General features: G+C 35.4%; 1 protein-coding gene across 10 annotated transcripts in view; it reads right to left on the reverse strand.

Annotated features, from left to right (window-relative positions):
• The window catches only part of CEP152 (centrosomal protein 152), a 146430-nt gene that overhangs the window by 68302 nt on the left and 52903 nt on the right, over positions 1–25225 (reverse strand). For 4 of the 10 annotated variants that reach the window (XR_009209595.1, XR_009209594.1, XR_009209597.1 and 1 more), the window contains exons 20-26: positions 23308–23958; positions 19761–19881; positions 15877–16044; positions 12325–12421; positions 11675–11778; positions 9372–9525; positions 9027–9130 (exon numbers count right to left, since the gene is read on the reverse strand). Coding sequence is in view for 6 of the 10 variants with exons in the window: in XM_032175232.2 (XP_032031123.1) it covers positions 5707–6746; positions 9027–9130; positions 9372–9525; positions 11675–11778; positions 12325–12421; positions 15877–16044; positions 19761–19881; positions 23308–23958 (2439 nt within the window). In the remaining 4 variants the exon portion in view is untranslated. Of the gene's footprint in view, positions 1–5413; positions 6747–8156; positions 8279–9016; positions 9131–9371; positions 9526–11674; positions 11779–12324; positions 12422–15876; positions 16045–19760; positions 19882–23307; positions 23959–25225 lie in introns of those variants that run through there. The other 6 variants (XM_032175232.2, XM_058427291.1, XM_058427293.1 and 3 more) reach the window with 4 other exon arrangements.

The raw sequence follows: 25225 nt of genomic DNA on the forward strand, positions 1-25225 counted from the left end.
AGTTGAACATTGGGAACACATGGACACAGAGAGGGGAACAACACATACCAGGGCCTGTTGGGGGTTTGGGGTGAGGGGAGGGAACTTAAGAGGATGGGTCAATAGGTGCAGCAAACCACCATGGCACTTGTACACCTAGGTAACAAATCTGCATGTTCTGCACATGTATTATTTTGTGTTTTTTTTAGAATAAAGGAAAAAAAAAGAATACATGATCAATGATGAATCTCTGGTTTAAAAAAGTCATGTTTTTAATTCTTTAAACATTTTACCTTAATTTTTAAAACATATTTGTAATAGCTGCTTTGTAGCTATTTTAAAATAAGTAACTATTAAAGAGCCAAATGTAGCCAGGCCTGGTGGCTTATGCTTGTAATTTCAGCACTTTGGCAGGCCAGGAGTTCAAGATCAGCCTGGGCAACACGGTGAGATCCCTTGCCTATAACTTTTTTAAAAAAATTAGCCAGGCACGGTGGCATACACCTGTAGTCTTAGATACTTGGGAGGCTGAGCAGGGAGGATCACTTGAGCCCAGAAGTACAAGGCTGCCATGACTGCGCCACTGCACTCCAGCCTGGGAGAAAAAAAAAAAAAAAAAAAAAAAAATATTATATATATATTATATATATATATATATATAGATTAAGCAACCACTCTAGTATAGTAGGGTAACTACAGTTAACAATAATTTGTTGTAAAGTTCAAAATTGCTGGAGGAAAGGAATTGGCACATTCCCGATATAAAGAAGGGGTGATCGATGTCCCAGTTGCCCTAGTTGATCATTACACATGGCATGCATGTATCAAAATATGTCTATCCCCAAAATATGTACAACTATTATGCATCAATTTAAAAAGAGCCAAATGAAAATTCTAGAGTCAGAAATTTCAATAGCTGAAATGAAAATTCCTAGATAGGCTAAACAGCAGAATTGAGATGGCAGAAGGATCAGGAAACTTGCACATAGATTAATAAAATTATCCAATATGAAAAACAATAATGATTAAAGAAGAATGCACAGTGCCTCAAAGACCTGTGACACAATGGTAAGCATATTAATATACATGAAAGTCCCAGAAAGAGGAAACAAGGGCAGAAAAAATTAATTAAAGAAATAATGGCCAAAAAAACTGCCTAAATTTTATTAAAAGGATAAATCTAGAAATCCTAGAAGCTCAACAGACTCTAAGTAGGATAAACACAAATTCAGACCTAGACACACCATGCTCAGACTGTTGAAAGCCAAAGAGACAATCTTAAATACGCTGTAAGAAAAACAATTCATCATATATAAAGAACAATAGGATTAACGGTTGACCTTTCATCATGAATGGTGGTGACCATAAGGCAGTGGAATGACATACTCAAAACGCTGGAGGAAAAAAGTCAACCAAGAACTCTAAATATATCACATACTGCCCTTCAAATATAAATTTGAAATATATTCCAAAATCAACAAAGACTGAGTGAATTTGTTGCTGGCATATTTGCCTTACTTGGAATACTAAAGGAAGTGGAATACAGATGAAAGGAAATGACAACAGACCTGGCAACTAGAATCCATGGGAACAAAGAAAGAGCAGCAGAAATGATTACTATGTCGGTAAATATAAAGAACTATAAATATACATTTCTTCTTCTCTTAAATTCTTTAGAAGACATATTGCTTTATTGTATAAAGCAATAATTATAACACTGTAATATATACATATATAAGACAATAGCACAAAGGAGGGGCAAAGAAATGAAGCTAAATTGGGGCAAAGTTGCTATATTGTACCGGAAGTTAGTCAATATTCATGTGAAGTAGGCTGTAATAAGTTAAGATACCTATGATAATAAGTAGAGACACCACTTAGAAAAATAGCTAAAAAAAAAAAAGATTAAAAAAACTAAAATGGTACCCTAATATTTGCTTAATGCAGAAGAAGGCAATAAAAGAGCAATTCAATAACTAAAGATACACAGTAACCAAATAGCAAAATGGAAAATGCAAACCTAACAAAATTATAGTAAATTTTAATACACCTAAAAACTCCAATCAAAGCTTCTCTGACCAAAAAAAAAAAAAAAAAAAAAGCAACATCCAGCACTATACTGTCTTCCAGAGACTCACTTCAAATTAAAAGATACAAATAGGTTAAAAGGAAAAAAACAGAAAGACAAGCCATGCAAACAGTAAACATAAGAGAGCTGGAGTGGCTGTAGTAATTATAGACACAATGGACTTTAAAACAAGAAATATAGTAGATACAAAGAGGGATATTTTAAAATAATAAAGGGCCAATTCATCTGAAAGGCATAACAGATATAAAGGTATATATACCTAACAACAAAGCTTCAAAATACATGAAGCAAGAACTGACAGAATTGAAAGAAAAAACAGTTTAACAATCACAGCCAGAGATTATAATATCTCACTCTTAATAACCAGTTGAACAAATAGGAATAAAATCAGCAAGGCTATAGCAGACTTGAACAATGCTATCAACCAACTTGAACTGACATTTTTGAACACTCCATCCAAATAGAGCAGAATATACATTCTTTTCAGGTGTATGTGAAACATTCCAGGATAGGTCATATGCCAAACCATAAAACAAGTCTCAAGAAATTTAAAAGGATGGAAATCATTCAAAGTATATTATCTGAAAACAAGTAAATTAAAAATACATAAGAAAGAAACTTTGAAAATCTGCAATTCTTAGAAATGAAGTAACATACTTCTAAATAATCTGTGGGTCAAAACAAAAATTGCAAGGGAAGTTTGAAAATATTTTGAACTAAATGAAAACAACAATACAACATATCAAAACATATGAGGTGCAACTTAAACAGTGCTTAGAGAGAAATTCAGAGCTTTATCCATACATCTATATCAATAGATAACATTTTCATATCAATAATCTAAACTTTCACTTTAAGAATAGATAAAGGGCCAGGCGTGGTGGCTCATGCCTGTAATTCCAGCACTTTGGGAGGCTGAGGTGGGCGGATCACTTGAGGTCAGGAGTTCAAGAACAGCCTTGCCGATATGGTGAAACCATGTCTCTACTAAAAATACAAAAATTAGCTGGGCATGGTGGCACATGCCTGTAGTCCCAGCTACTCAGGAGGCTGAGGCAGGAGAATTGCTTAAAACTGGGAGACAGAGGTTGCAATGAGCCAAGATAGCACCACTGCACTCCAGCCTGGCAACAGAGCAAGTCTCCATCTCAAAATTAAATAAATTTTAAAAAAAGAACAAAGAGTTAATTAGACATAAAGCAAACAGAGGGAAGAGGGGAAAATCGATGAAATTGGAAATAGAAAAACAAGAGAAAAAAGAAGAACCCAAAAGTTCTTTGGGGGAAAACAAATCAACAAATCTGATAAACCTTTAGATAGACTAAGAAAAATATGAGATGACACAGAATACCAAAATCAGGAATGAAAGGGGGACATCATTATCAAGCCTACTGAAATTAAAGGATTAGGAGAATACTATGGCCAACTGTGTCAACAAATTAGACAATTTAGATAAAATAGCCAAATTCCTCAAAAACCAAAAACTACCAAAACTGACTAAAGAAAAAATGGAAATTATGAATAGCTCTATAACAAGAAAATACATTACTTAAAATCCACACCCTGCACCACCCCCACCACCAGCCCAGGCTAGATGCCTTCACCTAGTAAACTCCATCCAATATATAAAGAAGAAATAATACCAATGCTACACCAATTCTTTCAGAAAACAGAGGCAAGGGAACACTATCCAACTCATCCTATGGGACTGGTATTACCCTTTTACCAAAGCAAGACAGACAGCATGGGAAAACAAGAGACCAATATCTCTCATGAACATACATATGAAAATCTTTAACATAGTATAAAATAAAAATCCAGCAACATTAAAAAAAGGACTAAATATCATGACAAAGTGAGATTTATGTGATCATGATATCTACAGGACTCCTGCCTCGCTTTTGTTCTGCCAAGACCTTTCAAACCAAGGTACATCACTAGTCATAGTTTGGCTGTGTAGTCCCTTCATTTGCACACTAATAAGTGGATACCTTCAAATTTATCATAATAGAATTAGGTTACTTTATGTCATACACCTTATACCACACCCTATCTCCAAGCAATTGGATATAGGATGTATGACATAAAATAACTTAATCCTATTGAGATTATGAGTATCAAAAAAGATTAAGGATACTCTAAAAGGAGCAGAAAGCAAGAGGACTTCCAATTTCAACCTTAATGTTGAGAGTTTACATAACTGACATGGATTTTGAACCAAGTGGAAAAGGTAGGTGAGCAATGAGCCTAGATTCTAAGCTTAGTAAAAACAAGGGCTTAAAACGATCAAGCACCAATCAGATCCATAGGGAGCATAAACTTGCCTGGTTTAGAGTTTTTTTCTAGAGTGAGAGATGACAGCCTAACCATTGGAAAAGGAGCACTGTATCTTCAGGAATACAAGCGAGACTTTGACAAGATGGTTTGTTCCTTACTATAGCTGTATGTGAATTCAAGCACTGAAGTCCAGGGCCAATTTTTAGACTTATTTATCCCTGGTCAAGAGTTAAGGTGACAGAGCTTTCCAAGCCCAAAAAGTTTTCCTTCTAGGTTCTTGCTTTTAGAGATGGTTATGCATCTTGCCATCTCCCCATCACCACCTAAGTTATCTGGCTCTGGGTGGAAAAATACACTAGATTAACCCCCAAATGCAATCCATAATACAGTAGGTGTGGGAGATAGGAGAGAAAGCTATAGTTAACTGTTTTCGGAAGCACTTGCATACAGCTAAATGTTCATACCTATCGCTAGGGATCTGAAAAAGAATTCACCTAAAAACAATGATATTTAGGTAGTCATTCATTTCTGCATGTATTCTTCAGGTTAGAATTATAACCTTTAACCTAGAGCATTAATTAGCCAGTTCTGCACTATAAATGAATGTAAAAATCTAATCGTTTTACATTTTTTGCTACATGACAAAACTTATCTCAATTTTTCAAAAGGTCGTATTTCAGATGAAAAAACAAATCTGAAGCCATAAAAGAGACAAAGTTTTTGGATGTCACAGGTGATCTGAAATAATGCAAGTAAGAACTAAAAAAATTCAGACTAATATTTAAATAATAAAACCAGGACACAGCTATGTATTTTGTAGTAAACCCTGGAAAACCTCTAACTGAAAAAAAGATCAAAATTTTGAGTAGATATTTCTAGGAAAAGTCTATGTAGATTAAGTTTATAGCCTCATTAAACATGACTAATTTCAAAAACTAAATCTGACTAACACATACAAATAATCAAAATTTATGTTTTTTTCTGAGTGAATTTCAAACATGATGCCAATACGACATTTCTGTATTCTGAACTACAAAATCACAACAATTCTACAGACCATATGCACGTTTATTTAAATAAGTTAACAATGCAGAGTGAGTCAATTTATAAGTATAAAAATAGATGGTTTAGAAACCAAAAATAAGCACCACACAAAAGCAGATTATACATACACCATCAGGCCTTTGGAATATTAAGGCAACATAAATATCTCAAGCAATTTTAGGAGAATGATTTACACATATGACAGATGTTATTAAAACACCTCAAAAGAGGCAGGGCTCACAATTTTTTTCAGTATGAGGTCTTCCCTTCCATTTTTGTTAATATATTAATGATTCTTCTTAAATACTGTACCATAATTAGTCTAGATTAACAAATGGGCTATCAAAGCCACTATCTTGTTGGCTAGATAGCGGAACAATTAATTTTCTTGAAGGCTGCTGACACACTGAAGATGGTAATGTACTGCTCAGTTTTTTGAAATCTGACTTTAATCTATCAGCCTTATGATGAGATGGGTGTCCACGATTCACACTGATCTTTCCTGGCTCCAAATATGTGGTTTCTTCTGACAGGTATGGAGTTTCATCACGCTGACATTTCATTGTTTGACAAATCATATTACTTTTCTCCGTGTCTGAAAGATAACCGGATGGTGAAAACTGTTTGGAATTGACAGATTCACTTGGTATTTCCAAAGTTCCTTGTGGCCTACCATGTACAAATGATGCTTCACGACTGTCAAAGGGTAAGGTTGCACTGCTGGAAGGCCAGCCCAAGCAGTCACTAAGGTCCCCTCCATCTTTTACTGGAGGTTCTTGAACATCCAAACCTTGACTTTTCTCAGATGCAGCATTTTCACTTTCCATTAGTGGATTGCATTTATATACTTTTAAACCAAGTCTTTCATTAGAATCGCGAAAGGTTATATGCATGCATCCTGATTCAGAAGGACCAGGGGTACATCTAGGTGAGGGTTTACTTCCTAAGTTTCCAAGAAAGGGGTATGCAGCTGAATGCGGAAGTGATTCAGAACCATTATCACTGAGTAGGTCTTTCTTCTTGTGCAAACCAAAGCCTCCTTCACCTTCGCAAGGAACAAACTCAGGAGAAACATTCTTTGGCAAACTGTTTAGGTGCTTGCAACTACCATCCCCAAACTGGAATTCCAAATGTGTCTCTTTGGATCCCACATGCTTTATGCTCTGATGCTCTGAGTTCTCTAACAGCCTTTGTAAGTTACAAGCTGCCCTCCTTTTGGGAGCTTGTTCACACAGACTTCTGGTGATGGTGTTTACACTATTTGATTTGCTTTCAATACAACATGGTATTTTCTGATTTACATCATTTCTTTTTGATTTTTCAACTGCAATCAGCATCTCTGAAGTTAGGGGCAGTGCTATTATGAGCAAGGAAACATGAAATTAAGAGAAAATTAATATTTAAAGGGAAGATTCATCCTTGAACGAAAAAATAAAAAATTAAAAATAAGAAAAAAATTTGTTTTTATACTGTATTCCCAAAGAATGCTTATATACTGTAATAATTCTTAAAGAAAATACATCAATGCTGGACATTAAAAAATATTCTTTTACATATATCCACTAGATAAAGCTTGGTAATTTTGTTACTAAGATCTGACATATTATTGTTATTGCTATCCATCTGACCTATCATTTTCTGCAATAGATGTTACAGCAATTTCAAGATCCAGCCACAATGTTTTCAATCCTGCCCTGATTCTGATGTCAAGAATGGAGTTTCTGACAAGTTCGCTCAAAGAACCCCACCCACCCAATACCTACACATACACTTCTAGAATAGCTAAATAGACTTTCTGATTTAATTACCTAAGACACTAAATCTGATCAAAGACAAAGCAGCCACATAGCATGCAATTGGAGGCATTGTATCTCAGAGTAGCAAGCCCTAGAGTCCATGAAAAGGATGTGCTTCTCTACTGGGAACATTATTTGCACACTGCTGCCCCAGACCTAGAAAATTATTTTCTTGTTATATGTTACTGCCTTTTCATACCTAAGGTTCACATCACCATTCCAAAATTTATACAAATAATCTTTGGCTTGTACATGAGGAATGTTTACCAACATCAGACTCATGGACCCCTGAACAATCTCAGCTTCAAGTTTTCCAGAGGTTCAAGAACCCCATTTCCCCACTGGTATGTTAAAAATCTCCCAGTGTGATTGGGAATTTACCAGTCTTTTTCACGTATGTCTATCAGCTCTTGCTTTATATAAAGCTGTATTATCTACAGAAAGAAAACAATTATAGTTTCTTGGGAGACTATTCCATCATCATTATGAACTATCGACTTTGTCCCTTTTAATGCTAACTCTAATTTATCTAATCTTTTATTTACCTCTATAATTTATCTAATATCAACACTGCATTTGCTTGGTATATCATTCTCCATCCCCTGACTTTTAATTTTAGATGTTCTTGTAAAAATAGCAAATTTCCACATTTTTAAAAACCCTATTTGAAAGTTGTGGTCTTTTAATAACTGAGTTTAACCTACTTATATTTAGTGTGATTGTTGATGTTTCAAACTACTCTTACGTCCTACTTACCCGTGCTTTCTAGGTTTTTTTCCTCTTTCCTGATTTTGTTGGATTGAAAACGTTTTTTTCCAACGTTTTCCTTTACCAGTTTTAAAGTTATATGTTCTATGTCTTTGTTGGTTACTCTTACTTTTTTTTTTTTTTGAGACAGGGTCTGCTCTGTTTCCCAGGCTGGAGTGCAGCGGTGCGATCACAGCTCACTGCAGCCTTGACCTCCCGGAGGATCAAGTGATCCTCCCATCTCAGCCTCCCAAGGCATGTCGGCTCCCAGTTCCTGCTTGATATGGCTAGCCACCTGGAGCACTGCCCTGCTCCCAGATTCTTTGTTCCTGTTGTTGTTGCCCAGCTCAATATTGAGGTTGGGGAAGGGAGGGGAGAAGAAGAAATAAAGAGAGGATTAACCCCATCAGGTTGCTGTTGGTTTAGAACGCCAACTAATTACCCCATTCATATCCCCTAGGCCCTCTATTTTTCCTGGAACATATCACCGTCATATGTGGAACAGTTTTGATATTGCTCCTAATTGCAGTTGTCATCTCCTGGTGGTTTTGAACTGAGGTTTCCATCTTCCATCCTATACTGTCTTCTTTCTCTCAGGGATTTCTTGTAGCTTCTGGTCTATCCACTGCAGTTTTTTTTTTTTTTTTTTTGACAGGGCCTCACTCTGTCACCCAGGCTGGAGTACAGTGGCACAATCATTGCAACCTCAAATTCCTGGGATCAAGGGATCCTCCCACCTCAGCCTCCCAAAGTGCTGGGATTACAGGTGTGAGCCATCATGCCTGGCTCATTGCAACTTTTTAAAACCCACTTATAATTTCTTCTTTTTCTCATTCCTTATTTACTGTTTAAAATCTTTTCTATCATTTCGAGGGATGGAAGCAGCAATAGGAAGCTGACGGGCCTGCTCAGTTTGCCTACTTAAATTGGAAACTGTGTACTCTTTTTGTGTAAACTTCTAGTTTAAGTAAAACATACACAACTTCACAAATTAACTCTCACTCCTTACCTTCCCTGCCTTTTTCACACTGAAAATATTAAATAGCTAAAGAAGAAGAGATAGAAAAACCATTTGGTGACTCACTTTGACATACCTGACTGTGTAGTCTTGCTCTGGGACTTACTGGAAATAGGTGTTTCCAGTAATTTTGCCATTGTAGCAAGTTTGCTAGCAGCATTCATAATCTTTTTCTCAGCCCTGTGGGGAATTCCGGAATATTAAAAATATAGTTTAAAGGAAAACATGAGTTGCTTAGCCCCATGGTTTCTGTTTTCCTATTGGCTCTACCAACATTTAGGGTAGCACAGCCATAAACCTCTCTTAACCCCCTATGGCTGATCATGTAGAAATAGTTAATTTAGTGGTTAAGGAAAATGCTTTAAAAATGACAACATGTTGTCCTGGTAATCTCAGGACACATTGTTCAGACTGAACTCACCCTTCTTTTCCATCATCCTGCAAAATCTGTTGGAGGCAAATCAAATAATATTTGCGCATCTTTCGGGCGGTTTCTTGACGTTCTCGCAGTACCTCTGCTTTTACCATTTCTGCAGCTCGTTCCTTACTCTCCTGAATATAACGAAGCATGTCACCTACAGGGAAGTGAGAAAACGCCCACAGAATGTATGTTTATTAGCACTTTTTCAGAAACAGGAGAGGCAGACTTCAGATAAATTTTCTGGTAGATGAAGTGATTTTAAGTATAGTTTAAACATTATACTTACCACAGTCATTAAAATGGAATATTTTAGATCATCATTTTGGTAGACTCAAATGAGAAGTACTCTATAAGTTCTTTCGGAATGATGACAGCTACATATAGTAAGGAAACATGGCATATTCCCCAGCTAAATTTTGTCATATTCTAAAACACTTAGCGAAGAAAATACTGTAAATATGAGGTACAGAAACTTAATATTTCAATTGTACATTATGTCCAGTTAGGAAAAGAGAAAAATACAATATAGAGAAAAGGTTAAGCAGAAAGAAAGGAAAAAGCAAACACAAAGAAGAAAAGGAGGCAGTATGAGCTGGAGAGACTCATTCTTCTCTCGTGCTCTGAAAATCTACGTTCCATTATTTATTGAAAATTCTTTCAGCAGCACTTTTGGAGCATCTAACTAAATACAATATTACAATTCATAAGAGATATGTACAAAATGAGACTACAAGGAGGGTGATGGGACTTATAGTTGGCCTCTGAAATTTACATATAAACATAGCCCACAGCTTTCAAGTTCTTTTTTTTTTTTTTTTAACTCAATATATCTTTGATTAGGACTAGTATTAGCTAAGTCTAACTTTTTTTTTTTTTTAAATAAATCCAAGACTACATCCTACATCTAGAATTTCACCATCTCTGTTATATTAAGGATGCCAATTCATACAGGAATCTCCCTCTTAATGTCAGTAAGCATCTGAAAATTAGCGGTTCTATGCAAAAATACTAACTGGGAGACTATTTTTCATTATTTGAAATGGAAAATGAAATGGAGTACATGTCAACACAAAACCTCCAACCAACTTTCTAAAAAATAACTAAAACATAATATACACACATACATACAAGTTATCACGTTAGGATGAAAACATGCTTAAAATTCCACTTCCCAATTAATACATTATTAACAAAAAGTTGCTTTGCTTGTAGCAATATGCCCTTTATTAGCACCAGTAACAAAGGAGAAGTAAATTCCCTTATTAATACCGAATGAGCTTTGCAGAACATCTACACGTGATTCTGAATCTACCAATTATATTTGAAACTTCAGACTTTTCCTGCTCTTTTTGTTAAAAATAAATGTAATTTTAGGAGGTTAATATACATTTTTCCTATATAAACACTACTTATTGTTTTGGGACATATATCCATTCTATGCATATTATAATTAAAAACCAAGAAGTATTCAAAACAGGGAAAACACACATCAGGAGAATGCTCTACAGGATATGCTGGCACAACCGGGTACTGACAAAGACTTGATAAATTTATAGCTATGAGAAATAATAACCAGAAACAATAGAACAATTGCTAACTAGATCCACTTCCACAGTCCTTAAAAGTTTATGGTAGGAGGCTGGGCGCAGTGGCTCACGCCCGTAATCCCAGCACTTTGCGAGGCCGAAGCAGGTGGATCACCTGAGGTCAGGAGTTCGAGATCAGCCTGGCCAACATGGTGAAACCCTGTCTCTACTAAAAATACAAAAATTAGCCGGGTGTGGTGACGCATGTCTGTAATCCCAGCTACTCGGGAGGCTGAGGCCAGAGAATCGCTTGAATCCAGGAGGCGGGGATTGCAGTGAGCCGAGACTGCACCATTGCATTCCAGCCTGGTTGACAGAGTGAGATTCTGTCTCAAAAAAAAAAAAGTTTATGGTAGGAAGTAATAGTTAATTGTTCATTTAAAACCCATGTGACATTTTCTTTACTACAAATTAGTTAAGTTGTAAGATTATTAACTTTTCAGTTTAATACTAGTGTCCAAAAAGAAACAAGAAAATCAACAATATAAACATAAGACTATTCTCACATCACTTCCAAAAGATATTATTTGGGCAAAATGATCAATGACTACATAATTTTGAAAAGGCATCAATAATCTCTTTTAAGATTGAAGAAAAAGGTAATTTGGAAAATTCCCTAAAAGTACCACTGCTGGTAAACTCTGAGTTTACTTTAACAGTGATAATAAAAAAAGCCCAAGCCATCCTTAAAATCTTCGGAATCTCTTAGGGACTTACGTTTAATTTTTTTTACAGCTTTAATGTACTGCCCACGAAGTTCTTCCAAGGCTCCCCCACTGCATGGCAGGCAAGCATTTTCAATGGCCCCTGCTGACAATGACCTAAAAAACCAAAGATTACAAAAACAGAAATGGTAAGTGAAAAATTTCATTTGAAAAATATATATGTATCCATATACTCTAATAAAGTTAACTGAGAAGTGCTAAAAATCTCATACAGGACAATCGCCACTATACAGTTATTTAAAATAGGGGAAAAATGGAAACAACATAAATGTTATGGTTGCTTCAATAAATAATGGTAAATCCACATGAAAATTTATGCAGGTATTGAAAAACATATGTAGGAGAATATCTAATAACAGAGAAATGCTTATCTAGTAATATTAATAAAAAGTTATAAAATACCTTATACTATAGCCTCAATTTTAAAAACACATTGTGCACGTGGAGTATGTGTAGAAAGAGGCTTAAATAGTATAAAACAAGAGGTCACTAGAGGGTATCTTCAGGAAATAAGGTTTTGGGGGATTTTCTTCTTTTTTATACTTTTTGCTGTATAACAAAAAAAATTGATACTTAAAAAAATTTAAAGATACTTGTACTTAGATTTCTTTAAAATAGCACTTTAAAATGGTAAAAGTATACCTTGGTGGTGTTTTACAAAGTGTTCGCAGTTCTTCCAATTTATTCTTCATGTCGTTGTTTTCTTCTATTAATTCTTCAACAACTTTATTGTTCTCTTCTATAACAGAAAGTTTATAGTATATTAGACAGTTAAAAACTTTTTAAACCTTCTTTTCCCTTAAGTTCCCAGTACAAATGTTTATAGAAGAGACTGTGTAATTTCCAGTCGCTCTTCTGTAATGTTCATTCCCTTAGAAACCCTACTCAGACCATTCCCTTGCTCTGTTTTCTCAGCACTTAAAATCTGTATCCCATCTTCTTCTTGCTTTGGGTTACACACTGTCCTGGAATTGGGTTTCAACTGTTTCAGATGCCTGTGTTTTGTTTTCCAGTTGTGCTGAAGCTCTGTAGAAACCTACTAGGTTTTCTAATTCCACGTTCCCTATGGATCCTGGTAGACAGTTTATGCGCACATAAACGATCATTGAACATGCACCTCAATATAAAACAAAAAGAAAATTAACCTTAAGTAGGTGTCTTTTTCAGAAATAATGTAAGATTTTCAATTCTATGAACTGTGTGTGTGTGCGTGTGTGTGTTTGTGTGTGCAACAAGGCTGTTTATTTCACCTGGGTGCAGGTGGGCTGAGTCCAAAAAGAGAGTCAGCAGAGGGTGATGGGACTATCATTAGTTCTTACAGGTTTTTGGGATGGCGATGGAGTTAAGAGCAATGTTTTGGGGGCAGGGCGTGGATCTCACACAGTACATTCTCAAGGGTGGGGAGAATTACAAAGAACCTTCTTAAGGGTGGGGGAGGTTATAATTCTTTGAACTTTTAAAAAGAGGATGAGGAAACTGATAAGAGTCCATGTGGTATGAAGGAAAACACACGAATTTCAGAGTCAGACACATCAGTTTACATTCTAACTCTGCTGCTTACAAGGTGGATAAGCCTAGGAAAAATTAACCTTTCTGAACCTTTCTTCACATATTAACTTACAGATTATAATAGAATAAAACAACAAATGCACAACAGCTACACAAGGCCTGGAAATACCAATATAAATGTGAACATGGCATCTCGTGTTTCCTATGATGCGACCCTCTCAACACACCGTAAGTTGAGGAACAAAATTACTCTATTCCCTCTGGTGATGGATATAACTTTTTGTTTTAAACAACTCACTCCCACCCCATCTATTTTTTAATAAATGCTACCAAGAGAGTGGAAAAATAGAATTTAAGAAACAAAGAAGCAATCTCAATAGCAAAGATATAATAACCTACTAAAGTTATATTAAGAAAAAATTTCAATTAAACTATTGACTTAAATTCTGACCCAGACCCTTTGTATCAACTCATTGTTTTGAGTGATATATATCAACTTTCTTTGATTATTTGCAAGTCTACGAGTTTTAGAAGATATCAGCTTCAAAAAGCACTGTGTAGAATAGTATGGTGCTAAATATTATTATTTATAAATAATAATCATATCCAACTGCCCTTGTCACTATATTCTGTAAAACAAATTGTCTTGGTTTTCATCATATTTTAACATATCTATGTTTTAAATATATCTACAGTTGGACAAACAACTCATTTACTCTCCTGGCCTCTACTAAAGAGCTAAGTAATCACAAAATGAATTGCAGTTGTTAAATTTTTAATCTCAAAATTCTTAAAACCCTTTCCGGTCTTAAAGTAATTATTATCTATCTCTTAGTAATAAGTACTAAGAGTAACAAGTGCCTTAGTAATAAGCAGTCGGTGGTAGTTACACGTGGCTTCTCTTAGTCAGCAGTATTTCCCGAGTTGTGCTATGGTGCCAGGTGTTGTGCTAAGTGCTGGAACAGGACTTGATCCTTATTGCTATAAAGACTACACTCCAAAGGGAAGTACAGACAGCAAATAATTACAAGGATGGTGAATGTTATAAAAAGCATAGGAACTATGAGGAGTGTATAACAGGAGGACTAAACAGGTCTGCAGTGGTTAGGAAAGCCTCCCTGAGGAAGTAATGTATTGGGGAAAAGACGAGAAGGAGTTAGCCAGCCAAATGAGATCAGGATGTTTTAGCGAAGGGAGAAAACAACGAAATCCATGCTATGGCTCTACTGAGAGAAATTAAGAGAGCTGGGGGAAGACAAGGTTGGAGGGGCTGGCAGGTGCTGGATCAAGATCTTTTCAAACCCCGTTAAACTAAGTGTTTTTGGTTTTATACTGAAGGCCATGGTAAGCCACTGAAGAGCTTTAAACAAGAGTGTCATGTTTCAATTCACTTTTTAAAAAGGTTGCTCCAGCTACCCTATGGAGAATGGATTAGAGGAGCTAGACTAGAAGCATAAAGAGTCAGGGGATTATTGCCAGTGTCCAGGCAAGAGAAAGAAGTGGATGTACAAAATAAACTTATTAACCTGGTCTTTTCTGAATGACACCATTATTTAGGACCCTGGCATTTTGTTTTTTGTCCATTTAAACATTTATTATCTGGTATGTGGTGGGCACCATGGCTATTAGGATGAACAAGATATGGCATATTCCTTCTCCTCAGAAAATTCTTGGAGAATTTGGAGAAGGTATCCGACAAGTGACCAAACAATTACAATACAGAATAGTAATGGTGATAATAGAGGAAGAGCCAATGCTACAGGGCCGCACAAGAGCAGCCCACTTCACCCTGACTAGGGAAAATCGAGGAGGGCTTTGCAGATAAAGCGTCTTCTGAGTTGAATCCTAAAGGACGCGAGTAAGACTAAAAAGAAGGTTGGGAAAAAGTACAGGACAGAATACAAACATCATATGCAACGAAGATTCAGCAGTAAAAGAAATAGGACCAGCTCAGGAATCGGAAGCATTTCAAATGTAAAGAGTATAGCGTATAGCGCTATAAGCAATAGTGAAAGGGAAGAAGAGGGAGCAGCAATCTAAGCTCCAAAACTTCCCTTCTTCAGAGGGGCACTGGGAAATGGTAGAAGATATCCCTTTCCAAATGCCTCACAGCATTGTGATGACTGGACTAGGAGGCCAGTCCAGACCCTCACGCCCTTGTTTATGCCTTTTCCCTCTATCTCAAAGGCTGTTCTCCTTGGCAAACACCTCTATTTTTCAAGGCTTAGTCAAACCTTTCTTAACTTTAATAAGAGGTAGAATTAACAATCCTTTTTCTTAGGAAAACACTGTCAAGAGCTTTCAACGTTTAATTATTTGTTAATCTGTTTTTAGATCTCCTCACTTAACCAAAAGAAGGGAACACATCTCCAGCAGTACTAGAATTTTGTATGATTTATTCACTGCTGCATCCCCAGTGCTTAGAAGCCTGCTTGACGCATACTGGGCCCTCAATATCTGTTCAACCAAGAAAGGAAGAAAGGAATGTGACCTTTTAATCAGAGCTGAAATCTTCCTCTTTTGAGCTTTGTAATAATAATTTGATTAGTAAAAATAAGATCCAAATTAGTTTACATTAATCCCAAAAGAGGATCAGTGCACACATTAACTAAAATGTCACATTTGAACATTTCAACAAGGATCAAAGAAATTCATATTGGTAGCAGTGCTACTTTAAATGCCAACCTCCAATTTTTTCCACTACAGCTTTGTGCTTCCTTTCTAAATGCTGAAGATGCCTACAGCATTTCTCCAGTTTTCCTTTCAGATCTTGACATTCCTGCTTTGCCTTTTCAAGTTCTTGGAAGCAGTGTCCACAGCATAAATCCTTAATTTCAAGGATCTTTTTCTTATCTGCAAAAATTAAATGACAGAAAACTTTTATATCAGTTTAGACCAAGAACTATCAATAAAAAAAGAAAGAAAAGCAGATGACTCATGACTAAAGGCTACAGCACGACTGAAAGATGTGATGCTTAAGATAGAGAGACATGGGTTTACATACTGTTTCTACTGCTTACTGGCTGTGTGACTTGGAGCATATTACTTAACTTGTCTAAGGCACTACTGGATACTACCATCTACTTTAAAAATAGTCATGAAACCTATTGCTGTGGATCTTGGTATTGAATACCATTCCCTACTAAAAGGAGTCAAGGATCTTCAAGAAATGGCTAACTCCAGTACTGGGAGAGGGTATATACAAAATAAGACTGAAATATCTTCCTATGCCAGAAAGTAAGAAAGCACTCAAAAATACAGGCATGTCACAAGGACATAGGAGCCAGTTTGAAGGAGCTCCACTAGCTGAATCTGGGACAATTTGAGCACTAATGAAATATAGTAATGAATTATAAAGTATTAAAAATAGGAATTTATGAGTCATACCAATAATTTTATGAATGGTAGGTAGGTAGGTGGGTTGGTAAGTAGGTAGGTAGATGGATCGATGGACAGAGAGATAAAATAAATACACAAATGAGAGGAAAGGATTCTTGATTCAACATGCTTAGTGCCAACTAGGATAAATAGAGCGAGGAAGTTGGAAGAATTATAATTTCACAACCACCATAGTAAAGACTGGATCAAGCAAGAATCATCAGTGGTTGCCAAATATAAGAGAAGGTTTTTATGAGGGGAAGATATTTGCATGGTCTTAAAAGTGTCTCCCACAGATTGCTTATCAGTTGCAAGGGTGAAAAAAAAAACAGTAATTATACAGTGAAGAAATTAGACAACATTTTCACCAGGTAATGAAAAGTAACCTCACCAATAAGACATATGGACACCACAATTTTTAGATGTGACAACATATCACCCTTGCAGTGCTCCAGCTGAGAAAACACAACCTGAATCAATCATGAAGAAACACCAGACAAACCCCAAATGAGAAAAGTTCTGTTAAAAAAAAAGTGGAGGTGGAAGCAGAGAATATTTCTCAAAAATGTCAATGTCATGAAAGACAAAGAGAGGCTGTGGAAATGTTCTAGATTAAAGGAGGCTAAAGATACACTAAATGTAACAGCTGACCCTAGACAAATCTCTGTACCGGAGGAGAAAAAAAAAAATGCTATAAGACATTATTGGGTCAATTGACAAAATTAGAATACAACAGTAGATTAATACAATACTTTAATGTTAAATTTACTGTACTAAGGTTAAACAAGAAAATATTCCTATTCCTGGAAAATACAGTCTGAAGTACCTAGCCATAAAAGTCACAATGTATATATAACTTACCCTCCAATGGTTCATTAAAAAAATGAAATATTCACATACACATATATACATAAGAGCACAAAATGGAGTAAAATGTTAACAATAGGTGTATCTCATTAAAAGGTATGTGAATGTTCTTCACAACTTTTTTATTTTTGCTATTTTTCTATACGTTTGAAATTATTTCCAAGTTTAAAAAATGATTTAAAACTTTTAGAAGATGTAAATATATAAGAACTGTTTGGCACAGTAGCTGGCACAGAGCAAGTACACAATAAATAACAGACATTGTCATTAGTAATATATAAAATTTATAAAATTAAAATATACAAAGATGATTAAAAAGTAGACTGTTAATATAAGTGATATAATAAAGCAGGAATACAAGTTAGCATAGGCTCAGGGGCCGAAATGTTACTGTAAAGTCATTGATCCAGCAAAATTATTCTTAGCTCTCTCCTGACATTTTAGTTTCATTTAAGTGGTGCCATTTATATTAATGAACATTAAAGGATTAATGAAACATCACAATGGTACCATAAGTCGCATTTATATTTTTCATCTAGGATACTGTTGTAAAATTGGAACTCATGCAAATACCACTAACAAGAGAACAGATAACTCAGAGTATATTCATACATTGAAATACTATGTAGCAATGAAAATGAATGAACTAGAGCTATTGCATCAACACAGACAAATCTTAGTAGCATGCTGTTAAATGGGAAAAAAGCAAGTTACAAAGAATATAATGAGTATTAAACCATTTTTATAATGTTAAAACATAAAAAGGCAACAACTTTTTGAGGGTACATACACATAATTAAAACATTAAAAAAGACAGTAATTTTTGAAAATCAGAATATCTGTTAGCTCAGACTGGGGAGAAGTTGCAGGCATAGAACTGTGATCAACAGCATGGGTGATGTTCTGTGCCTTAAGCTGAATAATGGGTTCCTGGTTGCTAGGCTTCATAACTTACAGATGCATACATATATTCTTTGAATGAACTAAGTGTTTCATAATTAATGTTTTAAATACTTTTATATATGAGATATTAGGAGAATATAACCAAACATCCAACAGTGGTACTCTCTGGTGGTAGGATTTTAAAGGACTTTATCACTTAATACATGTTTTGTATTATTTAATCCTTTCTAATGAATGTATTAATGTGTTTGTTTTTAAGGGGAAAAAGACTAAAGAAAAATATTTTTATAGTCTGATTTGTCTTTGGCCAAAACTAATTGCTTTTATATTATAGGACTTCCTAAAGCTAAATAACATCCAAAACTTGTTTCTCCCCATTCATTTCACAGATTAAGATAGAATTCTCAGGCTATTCCAAATAGGACATAAAAAGTATGATGCAAAATACAAATTAAGGTAATTATCATCATCCACTGAATTGGCAGTAAGATATTCTCAGCCACCTAGAACCTAAAAGTAGGGGAAAAGGGTTTGTGAACAATGAGAAAGGCAGAGATGGTACAGGCAGAGATTCTCTAAGATTCTGGTAACATTGCCTACTGAATTAGAAATGTGTGGAAACTGAGGTTACTTACTTAGTAGGTATGACTGGCCTTGGCAATTATTAGTTCTTTTCCAGGTTACATTGGAAACAGCAAATAAGCAGCAGAGAGAGGCTGCTGTGTGTTTGTGTGGGGAGGAAAGGAGCAGGCTGCAAACGATCAAGAGGCTAAAAGGGACGGGAGCTAATAAAGGATTTGCAAATTTCTAGCTCAGAAATCTTCATGAATAGGCAATATAAGTCCTATACTCCTCAGTAAGCTCTGAATACAAGGGGGTCTAGTACAGGACAAGAATTCTTTTGTCATGATGAAGAGTCTAAGTTATTAAGGAAAAGTTAAACTATTAATTCATCACTCTGCCATATGTTGGAAAGGAAGAGATTAAAAACACTGCCCATGCCCTCAGATAAAGTTGCAAATCAATTAGAAAACATCTAATACATTTCAGAAAGATTTCCATGAAAAAGTGATTGAAATTAGTTTCAGTAATTTGAATGAAAAAGTCTCTATTACTTGGCAATTCTCTGATGTGAAACCCTTGATTTCAGGGAATAAAAACATGACTTCTCTATTAAAACTCTCATGATTCTCCTTGTAACAAGAATCAGTTGTGAATGGAGGGAAACCCATAAATAGAAGAAGAGGGCCTAAATCAACCCTCTTCTCTAAATTCAAAATGAAATCTAGGAAAAGGGGACATTAAGTCAGACGAGTATTACACATTTGTTCACATCTATGATCTCCTTTAATCCTCAAAGCGACCCTTCAGAAGGCTGATTATGGATGCTACAAAGACTGGTGGGAACAAAATCCAATTACCAGCTTCTGCTTCTGTTTCTTGTAAGGCCAAGGGCTGAGCATGTTGTCCAGCAGCAGGTCCAGGGTCTCCTTGGCCAGTGCCCCGGCTGGCAGAATCCTTAGAGAGCTTGGCCATATTTCTCTGAAATAAAGTATCTTCAAAGTTAATGCTTAGTAAAAATCTTTATACAATTTTATATTTAAAATGCTAATATTAAAAATACAAAGAGAAAACACTACCTGAAAAAAATCTTGCCTGAACTATCTATCGCCATTATTTTTCTTAGGGTGTTACATAAGTACTGTCACTGTACTAGGAACTAGCTTCCTATGAAACTTTCCAAATTAGAACACTGTCTGACAGGCGACTGGTGGGCAGCTATGAGACAGACAGAAGATATGGTCTGCACATTATATATGTGAATTTGAGATTTTTCAATGGTTTATGTGATTAAACCACATGAAAGACAATATAATATCAGAATTGTTCTTAAAAATCTAGAACATTTTTACTATAGCAAGGAACAAGTTAATTAGCAAGTATAATGCTAACTCTCTGCCTCCCACGAATTGAAAATAACAGTCAAAAATCATTTTAAATTTATATAGTACTTCATATGCTTCTAAATACTTTAACATACTCAGTAATTTTGTAAGGAAGGCCAGCTGAATGCCAAAGTTAAGGACAGAAACAGTTTAGGCTTAGCTAAATTAAACATCTTGCACAAGACCATTTCTTCACTAACATTTATTGAACGTTTTTATGTTCCGGTCCTTGTGACAGCAATACAGCTACTAAATCAATGGATTTTTCATTTTTGGTTTTTGTTTTGAAATGGAGTCTTGCTCTATCGGCCAGGCTGAAGGGCATTGGCACGATCTCAGCTCACTGCAACCTCCACCTCCTAGTTCAAGCGATTCTCCTGCCTCAGCCCTCGTGACCTGCCCACCTTGGCCTCCCAAAGTACTGGGATTACAGGCGTGAGCCACCACGCTCGGCCAAATCAATGGATTTTTATGGCAATGTTTTCAGATTTAAGACGACTACTAAATCAGAAAGGAACAGAATAGGTGGTACTGAGAAAGTAGGCTTATTGATTATTTCAAACACATTATATATGCCTGATTCGAGAAGCCTTGATTTTGATTATGAGAAACCATTTAATTGACTGTCAGAAAACCTACTTACAATGTCCAACAGAAGCAGAGGTTAGCAATTATAGAGAAGAGGCAATCAAGAAGCTATGGGTTTGAGGCCAAAAGGAGTAGGAAAAGCTGAACCAAAATGCAGTCAGTGCTTCCAGTTTTTACTCAAAACTGGGGAAGAAAAGTCAAGATGACAGAAAAGGGAGAAAAGCAACAACATTTTGTCTTAGTTTTAACTTGACTCTGATGGTAAAAGAGACAACACACACCCTTAAGTTTGCTTGAAAATTTTGTTCCATTTGATATTTGTTTTATCTGTTATGAACTACTGTATTAATATATTTTGATAAGGCATTCATTTTCTTGAAAGCTATATTTTTCATTTATTGCATCCTCTCCATTAAAAAAACTTTTGATTGTCTCAGTTATTTTAATGAGGACTTGTTTTTATATATTAATAAACCATTTTTTGTTTTAATTTCCATGAACAATTTTTAAAACTAGAGATTTAATAAATTATAAATTATAGTTCCTCACATGTGCAGCACCTATGTAACAAATTTAAAATCAGTGCTTTATAATCATAGCTTTACCTCAAGGTCCTGAGTGAAGATAGCTCGAAAACGGCAGAAGGTCAAGTATTACTTCTATGACAAATTCAGATTAGGCATTTCAAAGCCATCCTTTTCTCAGGAATGGAATCTGACCCACCCAACAAAAGCCGTAAACATCTAAATTCTTAGCCAGATTATGTGATTCTGTCTCCATAGACTTATGAGCCTCATTAAGTCACACAGATGATCTCATACTGCTTGCACAATTATAAGCCCTGCAAAAAGACGCCAGGGTTGATTTTATATGTATATATTAATGGTAGGAGAAAGGTGTCATGGTTTCTTGATTTTTATAACAGATAACTGTTATAAAAATCGAAACATGCTTACAAATGAAAGCATGTAAACATGATTTTCCCATCATTTCTCATCTCCAAATCTGCTATAATTTTAATTATCTGTTTTCTCCAAGTTATTTTAATTATTTTCTCCAAAAAAATCTCAATTAAGTGTGAAGCAGTATTCATGGGAAGTGATCTTGCCCAGTAATTTTTACATTGAAGGCAACTAGTCAGTAGCAACATCTTTGTGAGGTCAAGGATAAAAATATCAACTGAGGTGAAGTAGGATGGAGTGAGCTGATCTTTCAGATCCCCTCTGGCTCTAAAATTCTATACTGTTTCAAATGCAGGACCCAGAAAGGCTAAGCTGTGCCATGCTTATCCTACCCAAACCCAAGGAATTAGGCTGGGGATTTGTATTTTATTTTTCCAGTGAGCAACTACGTGATTGCCCAATATAATAATCTAGTTATCATCGACTATGGAACTGAAACTCAAGGTTATTTTTTCTAGTTTATAACTCTCCCAAGTAGTATTAATACCAAATGCTCAATTCTGGCCTTGAAACTCTTTAATCACAATATTTTGATGGAACTTCACTCTTAAGTCTCAACTCTATTAGACAAACCTTATAATACTGGTGTTTTTTTTTTCCTGCCTCTAATTCCAAATGTTGAAATTGGCTAATCACCATGCTCAGAATATCATTCTGGATCTTTCATGCATACCTAATTGCTTTGATCATAAGGTAGCAAGACTTTGGGTTTATTGAAACGTTCATACAAATTAAAAGCTTGTCTCAGAGAGTACTTATATAACTGAAAGAATATAATTAATTCTATATGCACATATATAGTACATCCAGAAACTGGGCTTCAGAGTTTTATGCGAGTGAGTCATATTTATTTGCTTGTTTCTACATCAATACTCTTTGTACTTGGCTGGCATTTTTTTGCCTAAAAGAGACATAAATTTATGGAGGGCAATAAATAGGCTTCCAAACTCTTTACAAGCTTTTAAGAAACTCTTATGATGCACATTTCATGAAGTGGTCAGGCCCAGAAAACAGAATTTTGAAAAAAAATTTTTCAGTTTCTGAAATCTCAGGCCCTTAGAAAGAATAGCATATATTCTTTATTTTATTTTAAGTTCTGGGATACATGTGCTGAACGTGAAGGTTTACTACATAGGTATACATGTGCCATGGTGGTTTGCTGCACCTATCAACCTGTTATCTAGGTTTTAGGCCCCGCATGCATTATGTATTTGTCCTAAATATTCTTTAGGAAAAAGATATTTAGAGGCTAAAAGCTTGTCTTGTATTTGTGACACTATGAAGTAGTAAAGTTTTTTGGCAACAAAACATGCAAACCTTTGGATTTCGCTACAGAAAGTTTTTTAAACCACTGACAAAAACATAAGACTTATATCTACTAAAATTTAAAAGGAAAAAAGGAAAAAACACTATATACAACTTCTATAATCATTCTTGGTGTTCAATACCTTCTCTCACTCTCAGGAACATACCTTTTTCCATTCTGGGTCAGCGTTTTCTATAAGCAGAGGAAGTGTATCTTGAAATGCTTTCTGTATGCAGCCCTTTAGCTTTTCAAAATATGGCACAGACATCCATTTTGAAGAACAAGTCGACATGATTTCCAAAAGTTGCTTGTCCTCAGAATCACTGACATGCTCCTTTTGGGTATCACTTAAAAGAACCCCAAGTACAGTCAGGATGTCTTCCTCATACTGATAGATTTCCAGTTGGATCCGCTTGGCTTCCTGCATAGTCCATTCTCTACGACTCTGGTCTAGACATGTTTGTAATTCTGTCTCCTTCTGAAGAAGTAGTTCAGTTTTTTGTTTCATAAAGTCTTCTTTAGCTGCCGCAAGCACCTCATTAATTTTATTTCGGTGATCATCTAAAAATTGTCGGTAATCTTGCTCATTTTGTTCTTGGATTCTGTGGATTTCTTCTTGCTTTTCTTTGTTCCATTCACTCCGAGCCTTAGCTAACTCAGCCCTGATGACCACAGGGACTTCTTCGTTCTTTAACTTGAGTTCCCTCTGAAGAGAATGAATCTTCTCTTCCAATTCCTTTCCAGGAAGTATATTTTTCTTCATATTTTCAAGCTCACTCTTCCATTTCTCTTTAGCTTCAGAAACAGCAAATGATATCTAAAGAACATAACAACATGCATTTTAAAAGTCTTTATGATTCTCCTCCTTCGCAAAAAAATTAAAGTAACTATTTGGGTTAACCTCTGAAGCTAGGAAATGTAAAATCAAAATTAAAAGGAAACATAATTTTAGATAAGACATTATTCTAAAAACTATACTTACACTATACTTAAACTGGTCAAAATATATACATAAATGTGTGTTTATGTGTATGACAGACACATAAACACACATATAATTATATAATTAGCCAAAACTAATGTGAGAAAAAATTTCATATTAGTTTTTTTAATACAGATACAATCTCAAATTTTATCTGTGCCTCCAACAAATTAAGTATCTTTTACCTAAAGCAAAAGCGGACTCATAAGTATTTTTTACTATTACTTAGGAATATAGCACACACCTGCATAATTACTTGCTGAGAAGTGTAACTGTATTTTAATGCACTTTTAGTGGCTAGAACAGTTCATTAAAGACAATACCAAATGGAAAAAGTCATTTTTCATTAGTCTAATTTGTTTGTATGACAGAATAGAACTAGTGGATCATAGAAAACAACAGATAGTACATAACCAAAAAGCTTAGCGAAATCAAAAAAACCTAAGCTCCAATCCTGACACCAATTTGCAGAGGAAGCCTAGCACAGGTGCTTAACAGAACAGAATCTGGAGACAAACTGCTGGAATTAACTTACCAGCTGAGGAACTAAAGTCCCATTCCTCAACTTCTTTGAGCCTCAATTTCCTCATCTATAAAATGGGGATAATTACAATGCCAATTTGATAGCATCCTTTAGGATTAAATGACATAAGAACATAATCCATTTAAAGTACTTAGCCCAGAGCCTGGCAGATAAGGGCTCAATAAATGTTATGTAATTATTACTTTTGGATGCATGGCCTTGCAAAAGTCACTTAATCTCTTTGGCACTAACATCTTCACCTATATAAAGGAGTAGAGTAGACAATGGCCTTGAGTCCCTTTCACTTTTAATATTTCTGACTGAATTTCTAACTGAATTCAAAGAAGGCACAAGGACACAATACTGTCAAAAGACAGAATTGGGCATCTCCAAAGGCTTGGCCTAGACAATGGTGGTTACCATTAATCAATACTATATATACGGCTGGGATGATGGGATAGAGTATCTACTAAATACATTTTCTGCTGAAGGAACCCAGTATCTAAGGTGAGCTTTACAAAAGAATTCACTGCAAAATTCCTTTGCTACCAGCAGAATAATTCAGTAGTGATTTGAAAC

The sequence above is a fragment of the Hylobates moloch genome, unplaced genomic scaffold (assembly GCF_009828535.3).
Source record: "Hylobates moloch isolate HMO894 unplaced genomic scaffold, HMol_V3 SCAFFOLD_14, whole genome shotgun sequence".
In the NCBI taxonomy this organism is placed as follows: Eukaryota; Metazoa; Chordata; class Mammalia; order Primates; family Hylobatidae; genus Hylobates; species Hylobates moloch.